This window comes from Bos indicus, chromosome 21 (assembly GCF_029378745.1).
Source record: "Bos indicus isolate NIAB-ARS_2022 breed Sahiwal x Tharparkar chromosome 21, NIAB-ARS_B.indTharparkar_mat_pri_1.0, whole genome shotgun sequence".
Classification (NCBI taxonomy): domain Eukaryota; kingdom Metazoa; phylum Chordata; class Mammalia; order Artiodactyla; family Bovidae; genus Bos; species Bos indicus.
In genome coordinates this window covers 40,279,329-40,291,483 of record NC_091780.1, presented here as the reverse complement: position 1 = coordinate 40,291,483, position 12,155 = coordinate 40,279,329, and the positions used below count along the sequence as shown (strand labels likewise).

At 38.4% G+C, this 12,155-nt stretch overlaps 1 protein-coding gene across 3 annotated transcripts in view; it reads left to right on the top strand.

The window, feature by feature from the left end:
- The window catches only part of PRKD1 (protein kinase D1), a 346,204-nt gene extending 336,793 nt beyond the window's left edge, over nt 1-9,411 (top strand). For all 3 annotated transcript variants that reach the window (XM_019983643.2, XM_019983644.2, XM_019983645.2), the window contains 2 exons: nt 7,536-7,621; nt 8,425-9,411. In XM_019983643.2, the coding sequence (XP_019839202.2) occupies nt 7,536-7,621; nt 8,425-8,643 (305 nt within the window). In that variant the 3' untranslated portion in view covers nt 8,644-9,411. The remainder of the gene's footprint in view (nt 1-7,535; nt 7,622-8,424) is intronic.
- Nucleotides 9,412-12,155: the final 2,744 nt, after the last annotated feature.

Sequence of the window (12,155 nt, the reverse complement as noted above, 5' to 3'; positions counted from 1 at the left end):
AAGTACTGAGCCTACAGGATGACAGGCAGTGAAGCAGAATGGAAAGGGGGAAAGAAAACAAGGCGCTCAGTGGTGACCAATGATGACTCCAACACAGGAGTGATAGTTTTGATCTGGCTTCTAATTTGAAAAGCTGTACCTCACTAATCTGCAGCTGGACAGAAGACAGTATGGAAAAGCAATTCTTTAAACTGCCTTGTCTGTACAAAACAGGTCAGCCCCAGAGTTTCACAGATAATTTCTTTTGTGTCAAATAAACGCTGTAAAATAAACATGATCTGTATTGCAGATACTCTCAGCGTTGTTCTGATTTTCTGATGGAAGCCACTGATCCTGTGATCCGTTTGTAGAGATGTGATGTCCTGCCATCCAGGAGTATTTTTAGCCAAAATATACAAACCATATGCACAGAATGCAGATATTAAAACTTAGAGCTGAGAAAATGCATATTTAAATTTCTAATTAATGTATTCAATCTACCAAATGCTATTTAGCAAGCATTTTCCTAATACATTAAATGATGCGTTTTATTTTAAATATTTATGAAATTGTGCAAAAATGAATATACAATCTGGGCAAGCTTAAAGAAGCTAAAATCTAGTAGGGAAAATGGGGAGACAGGCAGGTACCAAAATGATAAAAGATGGGAAATGCTGGACTTCTGTGGCAGTCCTGGGCCCTTTCACCTCAGAGGGCAGTTCTGTTCAGACCTGGCCCTTTCACCTCAGAGGCCCAGGTTTCATCCCAGGTCAGGGACTAAAATCCCATAGGCCAAACAGCACATTCAAAAAAATTTTTTTTTTGCAAAATGTAAGGTGACTGAGAGGGGTGACCTGAGGGACCTATTATGTCTTAAAAAATATTCAGTTCCGTTCTTTTTCTGGCCTGTTCTCCAAGTTTGGGAGTCCTTTCGGTTTAGCTGTAACACGTGCCACCGTGCCTTCTACGCACTCAGAGCCTGTTGTGACGATATACGTGGTATTTACTTTGAAATGGAGAATGACTGCAATATAGATTCCACAGTTTCAGAGATGATTCTGAATTTTGACACCTGAAGAAAATAGAATCCATACAGTTAAGAGTCTGATGGAACATTTCTTTTCATATTAAGGTATGAAGCCCTTCAGCACCTGTGTACACCTTTTAATTTTATTCTTGTTCAGATACACTTGTACACCTGCCAGACAGGCTGCACAGAACTTCAGCTATCCCCACCTCTGCTCAAAGGCCATTCTGGTAAAAAAAAAAAAAAAAGGAATGTTTGATAAATTTTTCAAATTATTTTACAGGACTTTAGGAGAAAAATAACTGTGTTAGCCAAGAACTTGTTGTAGCAAAAAAGAAACATTAGGCACCATAAAACAGATTTTCTTTGCTTTTATTTTAATTTATTGGAAACATTAATATAAATCCATGGCTAGAGACATTTTAGAAAACACAAAATGCTATACTTTTGAGAGGAGATTCTTTAAAATAAAAATATGAACCATGCAGTTGTTTAAAATTTTCCTGTGAAAAAGGAAAAGACTTCTCACATTGTCCCAATGTCGCTATTTGAGGTGCTCAGAGAGCTTGCTTTTAAGACTATTTATTAGTAATATGGAAGGAAGAGATTGAGTTTAAGGGTGAATCAGAGAACAGAGCTCTCAGGATAAGAGTAGAAAGGCTAACTCTCAGAGTAAATGGGCAGGTACAATCGGAAAGTAATTCTACTACTGTCTGAAAAAGTTGATGACATATTTACTGCAAGAGAAGGAGGAACCAGCCACTGATAGGGAGGAGGGCCTCAAATTGATAAAATAAGGGAAAGAGGGTTTAAAAGGAAAAAAATGTAACTCAAGAGAATGGAGGATTTTCCTGCACATATTTGGCCCCAGACACAACAACAGCTATTCCAAATTACATCTACTTATTGCCCCGAACTGTGGAGAATCCAGCCCTGTGTAGCAATCAACTTTACCTCATGAAAAGTAGATACTTCAGTATGTGGTGGTGTGTGTGCTCAGTTGCATCTGACTCTGCAGCCCTATGGACTGTAGCCTGCCAGGCTCTCTGTCCATGGGATTTACCAGCAAGAAGACTGGAGTGGTTTGCCATTTCCTACTCGAGAGGTTCAAACTCACATCTCCATTTAGGAGGCAGATTCTTTACCACTGAGCCACCTGGGAAGCCCACTGGAATAGGTACTTTTTGCTGTATCTATGGAAGGAAGTAATAGGTATCAGGAATTTGAGACTTTCTCTGCTTCCCCAAATATCTCTTTATCATGGGGCTCTATATCTTCCTGGAGCTCCAGGAAACCTGGAGTTTTCTGCTTCCTTCTAACCTTCCGCCTTGGGCGCCAGTATCCTGTTCTGACATGCCAGCCTGTCACTTTTCCTTCTGACTTCCCATTCTGCTGCAGTCCTCTTTGCCACTTCTTATTTCCCACTGCCAAACCATGGTCCCTTCCTCCTTTGCTTTGTTTTTGAAAGAAGTTCTCAGAATGGCTCAATTTTGTATCTGTCTTTCCCATTGTCTCCTTTCTCCCACCCTGCACATCCTTCAGTTTCAGAGGCAAGTTCTATCAAATTCCCTCTGGATCAGAATTCCCAGTCTTGACTTGAGTTTTGGAACTGGAGTTGAGGTCCCATTTGGAATTATTTCCCTGATGTCGGCTCTTTTGGGGGACCGCCATAGCTTCTCCAGTTTTACTAGTCTTTTTACTCCATTACTATTGGCTTCCTTCTCCTCTTAGCTCAGATCTTCACATTTGAGGCTTACACTTAACAGTCCCTGCTGGGAGCTAGTACTTGGGGAGAGGGTGGGGGATAGTGGTGTCACAGAACACTCAATAGCAACTGTAAACAATGATGTTCAGAGCAGGACATACTGTATGTTGAAGAAGCTGACAGAGGTGTTCTTAGAGCCATTGTGGATAATTATATTAGTAAATCCTGAATAAATTGGGAGAGATACCAGGATACTTAGAACAGACCAGAGTTTTCTGAATTTCTAAAAGAGGGAAAGAATGGATTCTGTAATCATTCAGGAAGCAGCTTAATAGTTGTTCTTGTCTAAATCCTAGAATGAGTGATGAAAAGTTTGCAAACATTTAGAAAACTCTGGTATTAAGAAGGAAATGACTAAAAACCAGTACTAGTCAATATTAGTATACTTAGAATCTATTACCTTAGAATAATTACATTCTTTTTAAATAGTATTGACAGATTAGTAGAGTGAGTAATACCAAGGACTGATGTTTCTTAACTATAAGAAAGCATTCGGAAAAAAATCTCCCATAGTAGCCTTTAGAGAAGACGATTGCATATGGACTGAATGAGATACTCTTGGGAGGAAACATTACTCATTTATCAGTGTGTTCAGATAATTTATAGGCATGGCAGTTGTGAGTTTAGTCTGTCATAGAGTCATCAAGTTCTGTGTTTAAGCTTTATCCTGAGAAAAGATTCTTAGTAATTTGATTAATACATAGCAGGCAGGCTTATTCAGTTTGGAAATGGTAGAAAGGTAGAGGATTAGTCCTTTCAATGGCAGAGGATCACATCACATTCAGAATAGTCTTTGAAAGCCAAAATGTTGAACTAAAGTCAGAAAGATAGATTAGAGAGATAGATCTGTCTATATCTGCGCATTTGTGTACACAAGGAGTGTGGTAGAAACATAACTAAGAAGAATTTAATGTTTATTGTTGGAAAATGTTTTAATTTAATTAGATTTTTACATTATCATCAGTTAATAATGACGAGTTAATGGTATGACGTGGGTGCGGCATGCCACAGTATTTAAGAGCATGGGTTTGGAATCCGTTCCCCTGGGTTTCATCTTCAGCTGTTACCTGGAAACTGTCTGACCAAATTTTGTGACCTTTTGAAGTTCCAGTTTTTCCTTTTATATAAAATCGAGGTAAAATAATAACTACTTCTATATGCTTGTTATGAGGACTACCTAAGACTATGAATGTGAAATTTTTTAAAAAAGGAAAAATTTCATCCTAAGCCTTATGAATAATACCTGTGTGTTCATATCAAGTTGGCAGCTAATTGTGAGAAAAATTCTGGCCTATTGTGAACAAGAACAGCTGGTAGACATACAAGTTAGGGTGCACAGAGAAACTGGGGAGGCTGAAGGGCAGCAGAAAGAACTGCCGAGAGCAAGGGTAAAGTGAATCACAGTCCCCAGGACTTGAAGAGCTGTCACGTGGGATAGTCAAGTTCTCTATTGCATCTAAAACATAAGTAGGATTAATGTGGGTAAGTTGTAAAAATGACAACTTTGGGCACAACATAGGAGAAAATAATTCTTGTCACTAGTATCATGAAATATTATTGACATGTGAAATAGTTGGGACCACTGGAGTTAGTCGCTAGGACTCTAACTAGTTACATTTCAGAAATGCTGAAGAAAGCACTTTTTCTTTGAGGAGGGTATTAATAAAGGTCAAAGATTGAGAATGGTGCATTTTGTCATTTTGTGTGTATGCATATTTTGCCTTTGGAATTGCCTTTGCACTTGGGAGCTTTTCAGAGCTTTATCATTAACTTTTTTATTGCCAGTGTCATTGCCAACAGTAATCCCTTAAGGAAGATTTGGTGAATAAACGGATAAGCAAATGACATATACATGTGATGGATGTAGTCAATAAAGAGAATATGTTTAAAACACACACACATACACACACGCACACACACTTTAGAGTCTTTTTAAAAAATGAGCTCAGTGAAAGTATTTTGGAGGGTGCATTTAATGTTGGGTTATGTGAAACTTGATTAATGAAAAGGAAAGGATTTAGGAGTTCCAGAAATAGTGGCCAGTGGAATGGAGCTCTCAAACACTGGTGATGGGCCTATTTTCTCAGCAACATCAAGTTCCCAATATTTAACTAATGTCCAACATTTAATAGTTATTTCTGCTGCCAAGAGCCACAAAATGTATTTGTAAATGCACAGACAGACACACGTGTATAGACACACACATCCTGTCTAATTCTCTCCTGTGTCCTAAAGTCTATTCTCTTGGAGGTGCTTGTCACTGGCTTGCTGTGCAAATTCAGGTCAGCTGGGTACTGCGGCTGTAGTCGGACTTGTGATTACATGCTTCACTCAGCAGAGCAATTTTTTCATCTTCATATATTTCATTCCCTTCACACACGTCGAGTTTCTCCTCTGGCAGTACTTCCCTCCCCATTAGGCAGTGTGGTTCACTGTTGGGGCCCATTTGGGCACAAACCAGACTTTTTGTCAAGTTACTGTACTCCTACCTTCCTAATTACAGAATTCAAAGCAGAAGGAGTGAATTAATAACATGTCCTTATCCCCTGTGGTGTCCAGGGTGGTGTAATGTTGCGACATGCTTGCCGGAGCACATGCACTCTCCTTTCTCCCCTTATTCTCCATTTTTTGCTGTGTGACTTCACAGCAGCCAGAATGGAAGGTGTACTTTACTCACCAGTGAGTAAATCATGTGAATGGATGTTTTAAAGCCCAGGCCTGATACACAGTTCACTGAGAGAACTATACTTTCAAAAGCTCTCTGAGAACACATGCTTGGAATTTGAAATTGTACTAAATACTGTGTTTCCTAAGGTATCCTAGCTAAGGCAAGGGTGTAAGGGCATAGACAGCATTTAAATGTGTGTTGTTACATTTACTTTCTCCAGTGAAAAAATTCTTAGCAGTTTCATTCTGCAGTCCTTCCATGCAAGCAAATACTTTGAATATTAGTATCAAGAGCTACAATTCTGGATTACCAAAAGCCTGTAGGAATCATTTCTCTTTGCCAGATAACAGAATTCTGATTCATTCTGATAGAATAAAGTTACTTTTATTTTACAGGGACTTCTGTAAATGAAGTGTTTTCAGATCCATTCAGAGTGAGTGATGTAGACCAAGCAATTGGGTCAGAGCGCCCTCATTCAGGACTTGGTACTTGAGCAAGTTGGGGAGTGAATTTGCATCTTTGTCAGATACCTATTTAAGGTATTTGGTAGGAAGATCCATCTCTTAAGAAACTTAATGACCAGGATACATTAAGGGAGGGAATGTATTCTTTGGCAAAATGTGAATGTTTCCATTAGTTTGGCAGATTTCACTAAATTCTTTTGGGGAGGAAAATGCTAGTGGAAAGAAAGAAATGGGAAGTTATTATCGGAATGAATGGGAAGCATAAGCTAATGAACTTAATAAAGAGTGAACTGTTAATGTCAGGACCAGCCCAACAATGAACCGCCCCAAGGGAGCGGTGCCATAGCAGAATAAAGAAAAAGAAGAGTCAGAAATAAACTGGGGATCAGGGGGCTGATGCCATTCGCAGGCAAAAGCCCAGATCCTAATCCTTGCATGCCTTTATTGTTAACTTCTGCTTTCTTATTCGTGCTCTAGAGGTATCTGTTCTTTACCATCTCAGATCAGGGATAAAGATATACAATGCACAGTCCTCAACGTCAAACCTTGAGGCCTTTCATGACTTTGTTTAGCCCTTCGGCTAGTGACGCCCTTTCTCAGCAAACTCCCTCAAGGCTCTGGTTAGGGGAACAGTCACTAATGGTTTTCCGTCAGTCACATCAGTACTCAAGATCTTGTTTTCAAGGTGTCTTTCCAGGATGTACTTTTTACTGCTCCCAGCCCTTTGCCTGGGAGTGATGAGAAAGTTACTTTTATAGTTCAAAGAGGCCCTGTTAATCATAGTACAGGCCTGTGCATTGCATATTCCCTATAGTTAGTGGTATAGGCTGAAAATATAGTTTTTGGAAAGGCGATTGACACATGATACTCTAGGTAAAATGCTCTGTAGACTAGATAACTAGAAGAATCACCTTTTTCCTAAATTACACTGTGTTAAAGTCCCCATCAGAGGCTGAGTACAAGGCTGGATGGTTTGTGATTGTAACTTCTTGGAAGAATTGCTGTTAGGTTGCTTCCCTGTCTTCCCTGTGAAACCATGAAGGCTGATAAAATTGTAATTCAGTGGTTAATTTTAAAAGCAAATAGAAAGAGACAAGTGTTTCACCACCGTATCATTGGGTTTTTAAGTTGATCATGAGTCATGTCTATGTTGTGCTTATTTTCTTCCTTTTAAATGCGATGTGCAGATATCTGTCACTTAATTCAAACACTATAAAGCCAATTATGTGTATTCAAACTTTAAACACATTTTATAAAAAAATTAGTAAATGCTGTCTCTTGAATATTAGTTATATCCTGCCATTAGTGCAACACCTTTAAATGATATATATTTAAACAAAATTCCAACTTCAGAAAAGTGTATTTAAAACTAAACCAAAAGAATTCACGTCATACTCACAAAGACTCATACGCCTTCCTCTACAGTTATTTTCAGATTCATTTTTTTAGGATCCAAAATAAAGTTAAGGCCAAGGTTTTAGAATTCTCAAGAGGATTTTTCTTCAGGTTCTAGTGTCTGTTATCACTGTGTTGCATTTAACTGTGTGAAGGAGCAGATGTGAAATAAACTATAAATAAATTATGCATATGTTTCAGATATATCATCTATTTTTACCAATAATTTTTTTTCAGCCATTGATCTTATCAATAATTTGCTGCAAGTGAAAATGAGAAAGCGCTATAGTGTGGATAAGACCTTGAGTCACCCTTGGCTACAGGTAAAAATTAATCATTGGATATTTTCTCAGTTGAATAAGCTTCTAAATATTTAAAGATCTGGATACTATGTGTTAAAAAATCTTGTATTATATTTTTGAAGTATAATTATATCAGTGTGTTTGCCAAAATTCATGCAACTTCTTAGGATTTAATAGTTTCTAACTGTATCGGGAAAAATTGAATAAAAGATAAACACATCACACACACACACCACAGCACACACACCCCAAAAACAAAAAACAAGAAGGAAGGGTCATAACATAACTTCAAGAACCAGATTTCAGAAGCATCTGTATGTGTAATCCTGATAAATATCCAAGTAGATGCCCATCTGGTCATGCACTGTACTCGTTTGGGAGCTGCATATTTAAATCCTAGTTAATACTTGTAAAACAAATTTATAGTAGATATAAAGCATATGCATCTGTTTGTTCTCTTTAATTTTTTAAAATATTTTCACATTGAAAATTAAAGTTTAGAAAAACAACCCTCTGAAATACTGAAGGATTATTTGTGGGCTTTGAATTCTAAAGAACACCAACATTCTACATTGCTTAACTGCAAATATCAACTGCACACCTTCTGATGCATGATATCCTATAAACAATATGCATTTGCAAAGTTTAGGCAAATAAGGTGGCTTCGGTGCTGATGCTCTTACTTCATGGTGCCTGTGGAAAGGCACAGCACGGTTGGAGTGGAAGAGAAGAGGGTAACATGTATGTTGTGGGAACTGGTAAGAAAGAATGCTTTAATGAGTTACAGTCGTATCTGGGGTAACACTTTGCAATGTCTTCCTCAGGATTATCAGACCTGGTTAGATTTACGAGAGCTGGAATGCAAAATCGGGGAGCGCTACATCACCCATGAGAGCGATGACTCAAGGTGGGAGCAGTTTGCAGGCGAGCAGGGGCTGCAGTACCCCACACACCTTATCGACCCAAGCGCGGGCCACAGTGACAGTCCTGAGGCCGAAGAAACAGAAATGAAAGCCCTCAGTGAGCGTGTCAGCATCCTCTGAGTTCCATCCCCTATAATCTGTCAAAACACTGTGGAATTAATAAATACATACGGTCAGGTTTAACATTTGCCTTGCAGAACTGCCATTATTTTCTGTCAGATGAGAACAAAGCTGTTAAACTGTTAGCACTGTTGATGTATCTGAGTTGCCAAGACAAATCAACAGAAGCATTTGTATTTTGTGTGACCAACTGTGTTGTATTAACAAAAGTTCCCTGAAACACTAAACTTGTTATTGTGAAGGATTCATGTTATATTTAATGCATTAAACCTGTCTCCACTGTGCCTTTGCAAATTGGTGTTTTTCTTACTGGAGCCTCAATTTGGTAAGAGTCTACAGAACCTGCCCATGAAATAGTTCTGTGCGTCCCATTGTTGTCACTATAAGCAAACTCTTGAAGAGTAGATTATTACCAGTGTTCTATGAACAACTCCAAAACTCACGTGGAAAAAATGAGTGATGGAGGCTGGGGGGATCAGGGGATGAATATGCAATCCTAAGACGCAAGTGCATGGAAAAGTTTTACTGTATATTTTAAAATCCTTTGCCTGCCTGGTGTGCCTCAGTATATTTAAACTCAAGTAAATGGGCCTACATGTGCCTACTACTATAAAGCCCAAATGCCTTAGAAATGTAACTGCCATTTATAGAACAGGTGTATGTCCCCCTTTCTTACAATACCCTGCTGTATTTTAGGAAATCAGCAGCTAAGCAACCTTTTGCCTTTGTGTATTTTTCAACAATAACAAATAAATATTCTTGTGAAAATCTGTGTCCATCTGACTGAATTATTTTCATGTGTGATTGACGCTAGTGTTTTCAGGCCAAATAGGAGTCACGGTTATCTTATGGCCTAGAACGTAGCTTTATCCACTCTGCAGCCACAAAAGTATGATTCCAAAGGTACTGAAACCTTTCTGTCTTGCATGTCATCTAGTTTCCTATAGAAAAGTGAAAAATTACCAAAACCAAACAGTATACTTGGAGACATAAGAGTATTACAGACAGCAATCTTGGTGTAACTTCCTGATTGATTAGAAAAATGGCTCTAATTTCTTTTTAAACAGGTAGGTTTGGAGGTGAACTGCAGTAGCACATCAACACTGGAAAATTCCTCATGTGAGAGCCAACTTAAGTAATGTTCTATAGCCTGGGGAAAATAAAACTAGTATTGGGCTTTAACAGGCTTCAAGTGTGTAAAGTCAATACTTGTGGACTGTTTTTCTTTGTAGCAGGATGACAGTGAATTAGCATGAATTACTGTTAACTATATCCCAGAAAAAAATTGTGATGCTTAGAATAATTTTGTGTGTAGTGAGCCAGCTGAATGTATTTAAAAAGTATGTTAAGACACAAGCTTTATTTATACTTGGAGGAATAGGAGAATAGTTGATCTTTCCGATGGTTAATCACTATATATTTTGTTATTATTTTAAGGAATGTGGAATTTATTCTGTGTAAGTCAGAGGACACCAAACTTCTTAAGCAGAAGGATAAGCAACATCAGCAAGCTCACTCTGCCAGCAAGAGAGTGGATTGAAGCCAGGGTAGGGATGAGCCAAAAGACCAGGTAAACCATTGTAATAACACACAGGGGATGATGAGGGCCATGAAGAAATGCAGTAATAAATAGGGAGCTAGGTGGAGAGGTGTGTATAAAGATGTTGATAGATGGAATCAATGAAACTTAGTTACTGGTTGAATGTAAAATTTAGGGGAGTCCAGAGTGAATCCAGTATTCTTGCCTGGAGAATCCCAGGGACAGGGAAGCCTGGTGGGCTGCCGTCTATGGAGTCGCACAGAGTCAGACACGACTGAAGCGACTTAGCAGCAGCAGCAGCAGAGTGAATCCTAGTTTTTGGCTTGGGTGATTGATGGGACTATTAATCAGAAGGACTTACACCCTTAGGAAGGGTAAGATCACATTTGAGTATGTTGAATATAAAGTTCCTTGATGTTAAGCATCAACTTTGAGATATCCTGAAGATATTTAAATATGTATGTAGAGTTTAGGGAAGAATTCTGGAGTTGAAGGTATATATCTGAAATTCAAAAGCCACAAACTGATTGGAATGACTCAAGTCCTTCAGGATAGGATGAGAAAGAATGGTCTTAGGGACATAAACCTGAGAAATATCAGTAGAATGGTTCAGTCAGAATAAAAAGAATGTTTAAAAATAGAATGATATGGAATAATATTATGCAACTTGAGGAAAGAAGTAAGTTCAGGAGTGAAGTAGATAATAGTAGAAAATATTTATGGAGGAATAATGGTTTCAGCCTTTTGTGGGGGGCAGCCTTACCAACTGTTCCAGCAGTTTGTAACAAACATGACTATTTCTGTTACATTCAGAGTAGCATGTCAAAAAGATATCTGTGTGGCCATGCTATTGAGACAACTTATTCTTCGATGACATCAAGCACAGGAAAGAGTAAGTAACTGCTAATGCTCAGAAAAATAGTGGGCCACTGAAAGTCACACCACTTTCTTCCATCAGCTGATGCTGCAAACACTCCAGTTTCACTGAAGTAGCAACCACATTTTATGCTAAATATCATCAGTGTGGTTGTCCAGACTTCACATCAGTGGTACATCATCATGTTCAATGACATATGGGCAGTAGACTGTGTTTACTGTGTTTAATGTAAGAGGCAGAGCAACGTTTTTAGTACAGAAATATCTTCTGATTCTGACAAAAATAAGAGAAATAACCGAAGTGTGATTCAGGGAGGATGTGTCCTCTGTCGTTACATAGGCAGTATTCCTTGAACAGTGACATTATCAGTCCACTCAGGATGCCATAAAAATTGCTCTTCTCTATATGTCCTGAACCATTAGAGCAACCCCCACCACCCACTCTTTCTGCTTTTGGTCTGAGCAAAAGGACTGTGCCGAGAAAAATGTTTTGATCAGTGATGCTGTTGATTTGTCTGTTAGCCCTGAGGGATCTTTGAGTTTAGTGAATACTCACTTTCATGGCGACTTTAAAAAAAACAAAACATGGTCAGCCATTGTATTGCATGTGTAGAATAAGTATAGCAATGAGAATAGGAGTTATTTGTATCCTCATTGCTTTTTTCAGTTAATGTTGTTTGACTACCTCTGACATGATTGCATTTTACATACTGTCTATTTAGACTGACTTTAAAGAACCAAATACTGGTTCATCTGAAGTCACACTGAGGCCCATGGAGAAAGGTTGACTGCTTTTTGTGGCCAAAAGGGAACAAGCTCTTTTATTTCAGTCTTTTCACTCTGTTTGAAACAGTGTTCTCTCCACCCCATCCCCTTGCCTTGTTAAGCCCTGTTTAACCTTTCACCATGCATTTGACTTGTATTTCATGTCTTTTTGTGTTCCTCTTCTCCTCTTTAATCACCTTCTTTTTTTGTCAGCAAGATATTATTAGTATAGAATTGTAATTCCTTCATTGTGTTTTTCTTATTTTATCTTTTAGTGATTAGAGCTAATTTGCATCTGTACTTACCACAGTCTATTAACATCAATACTAAC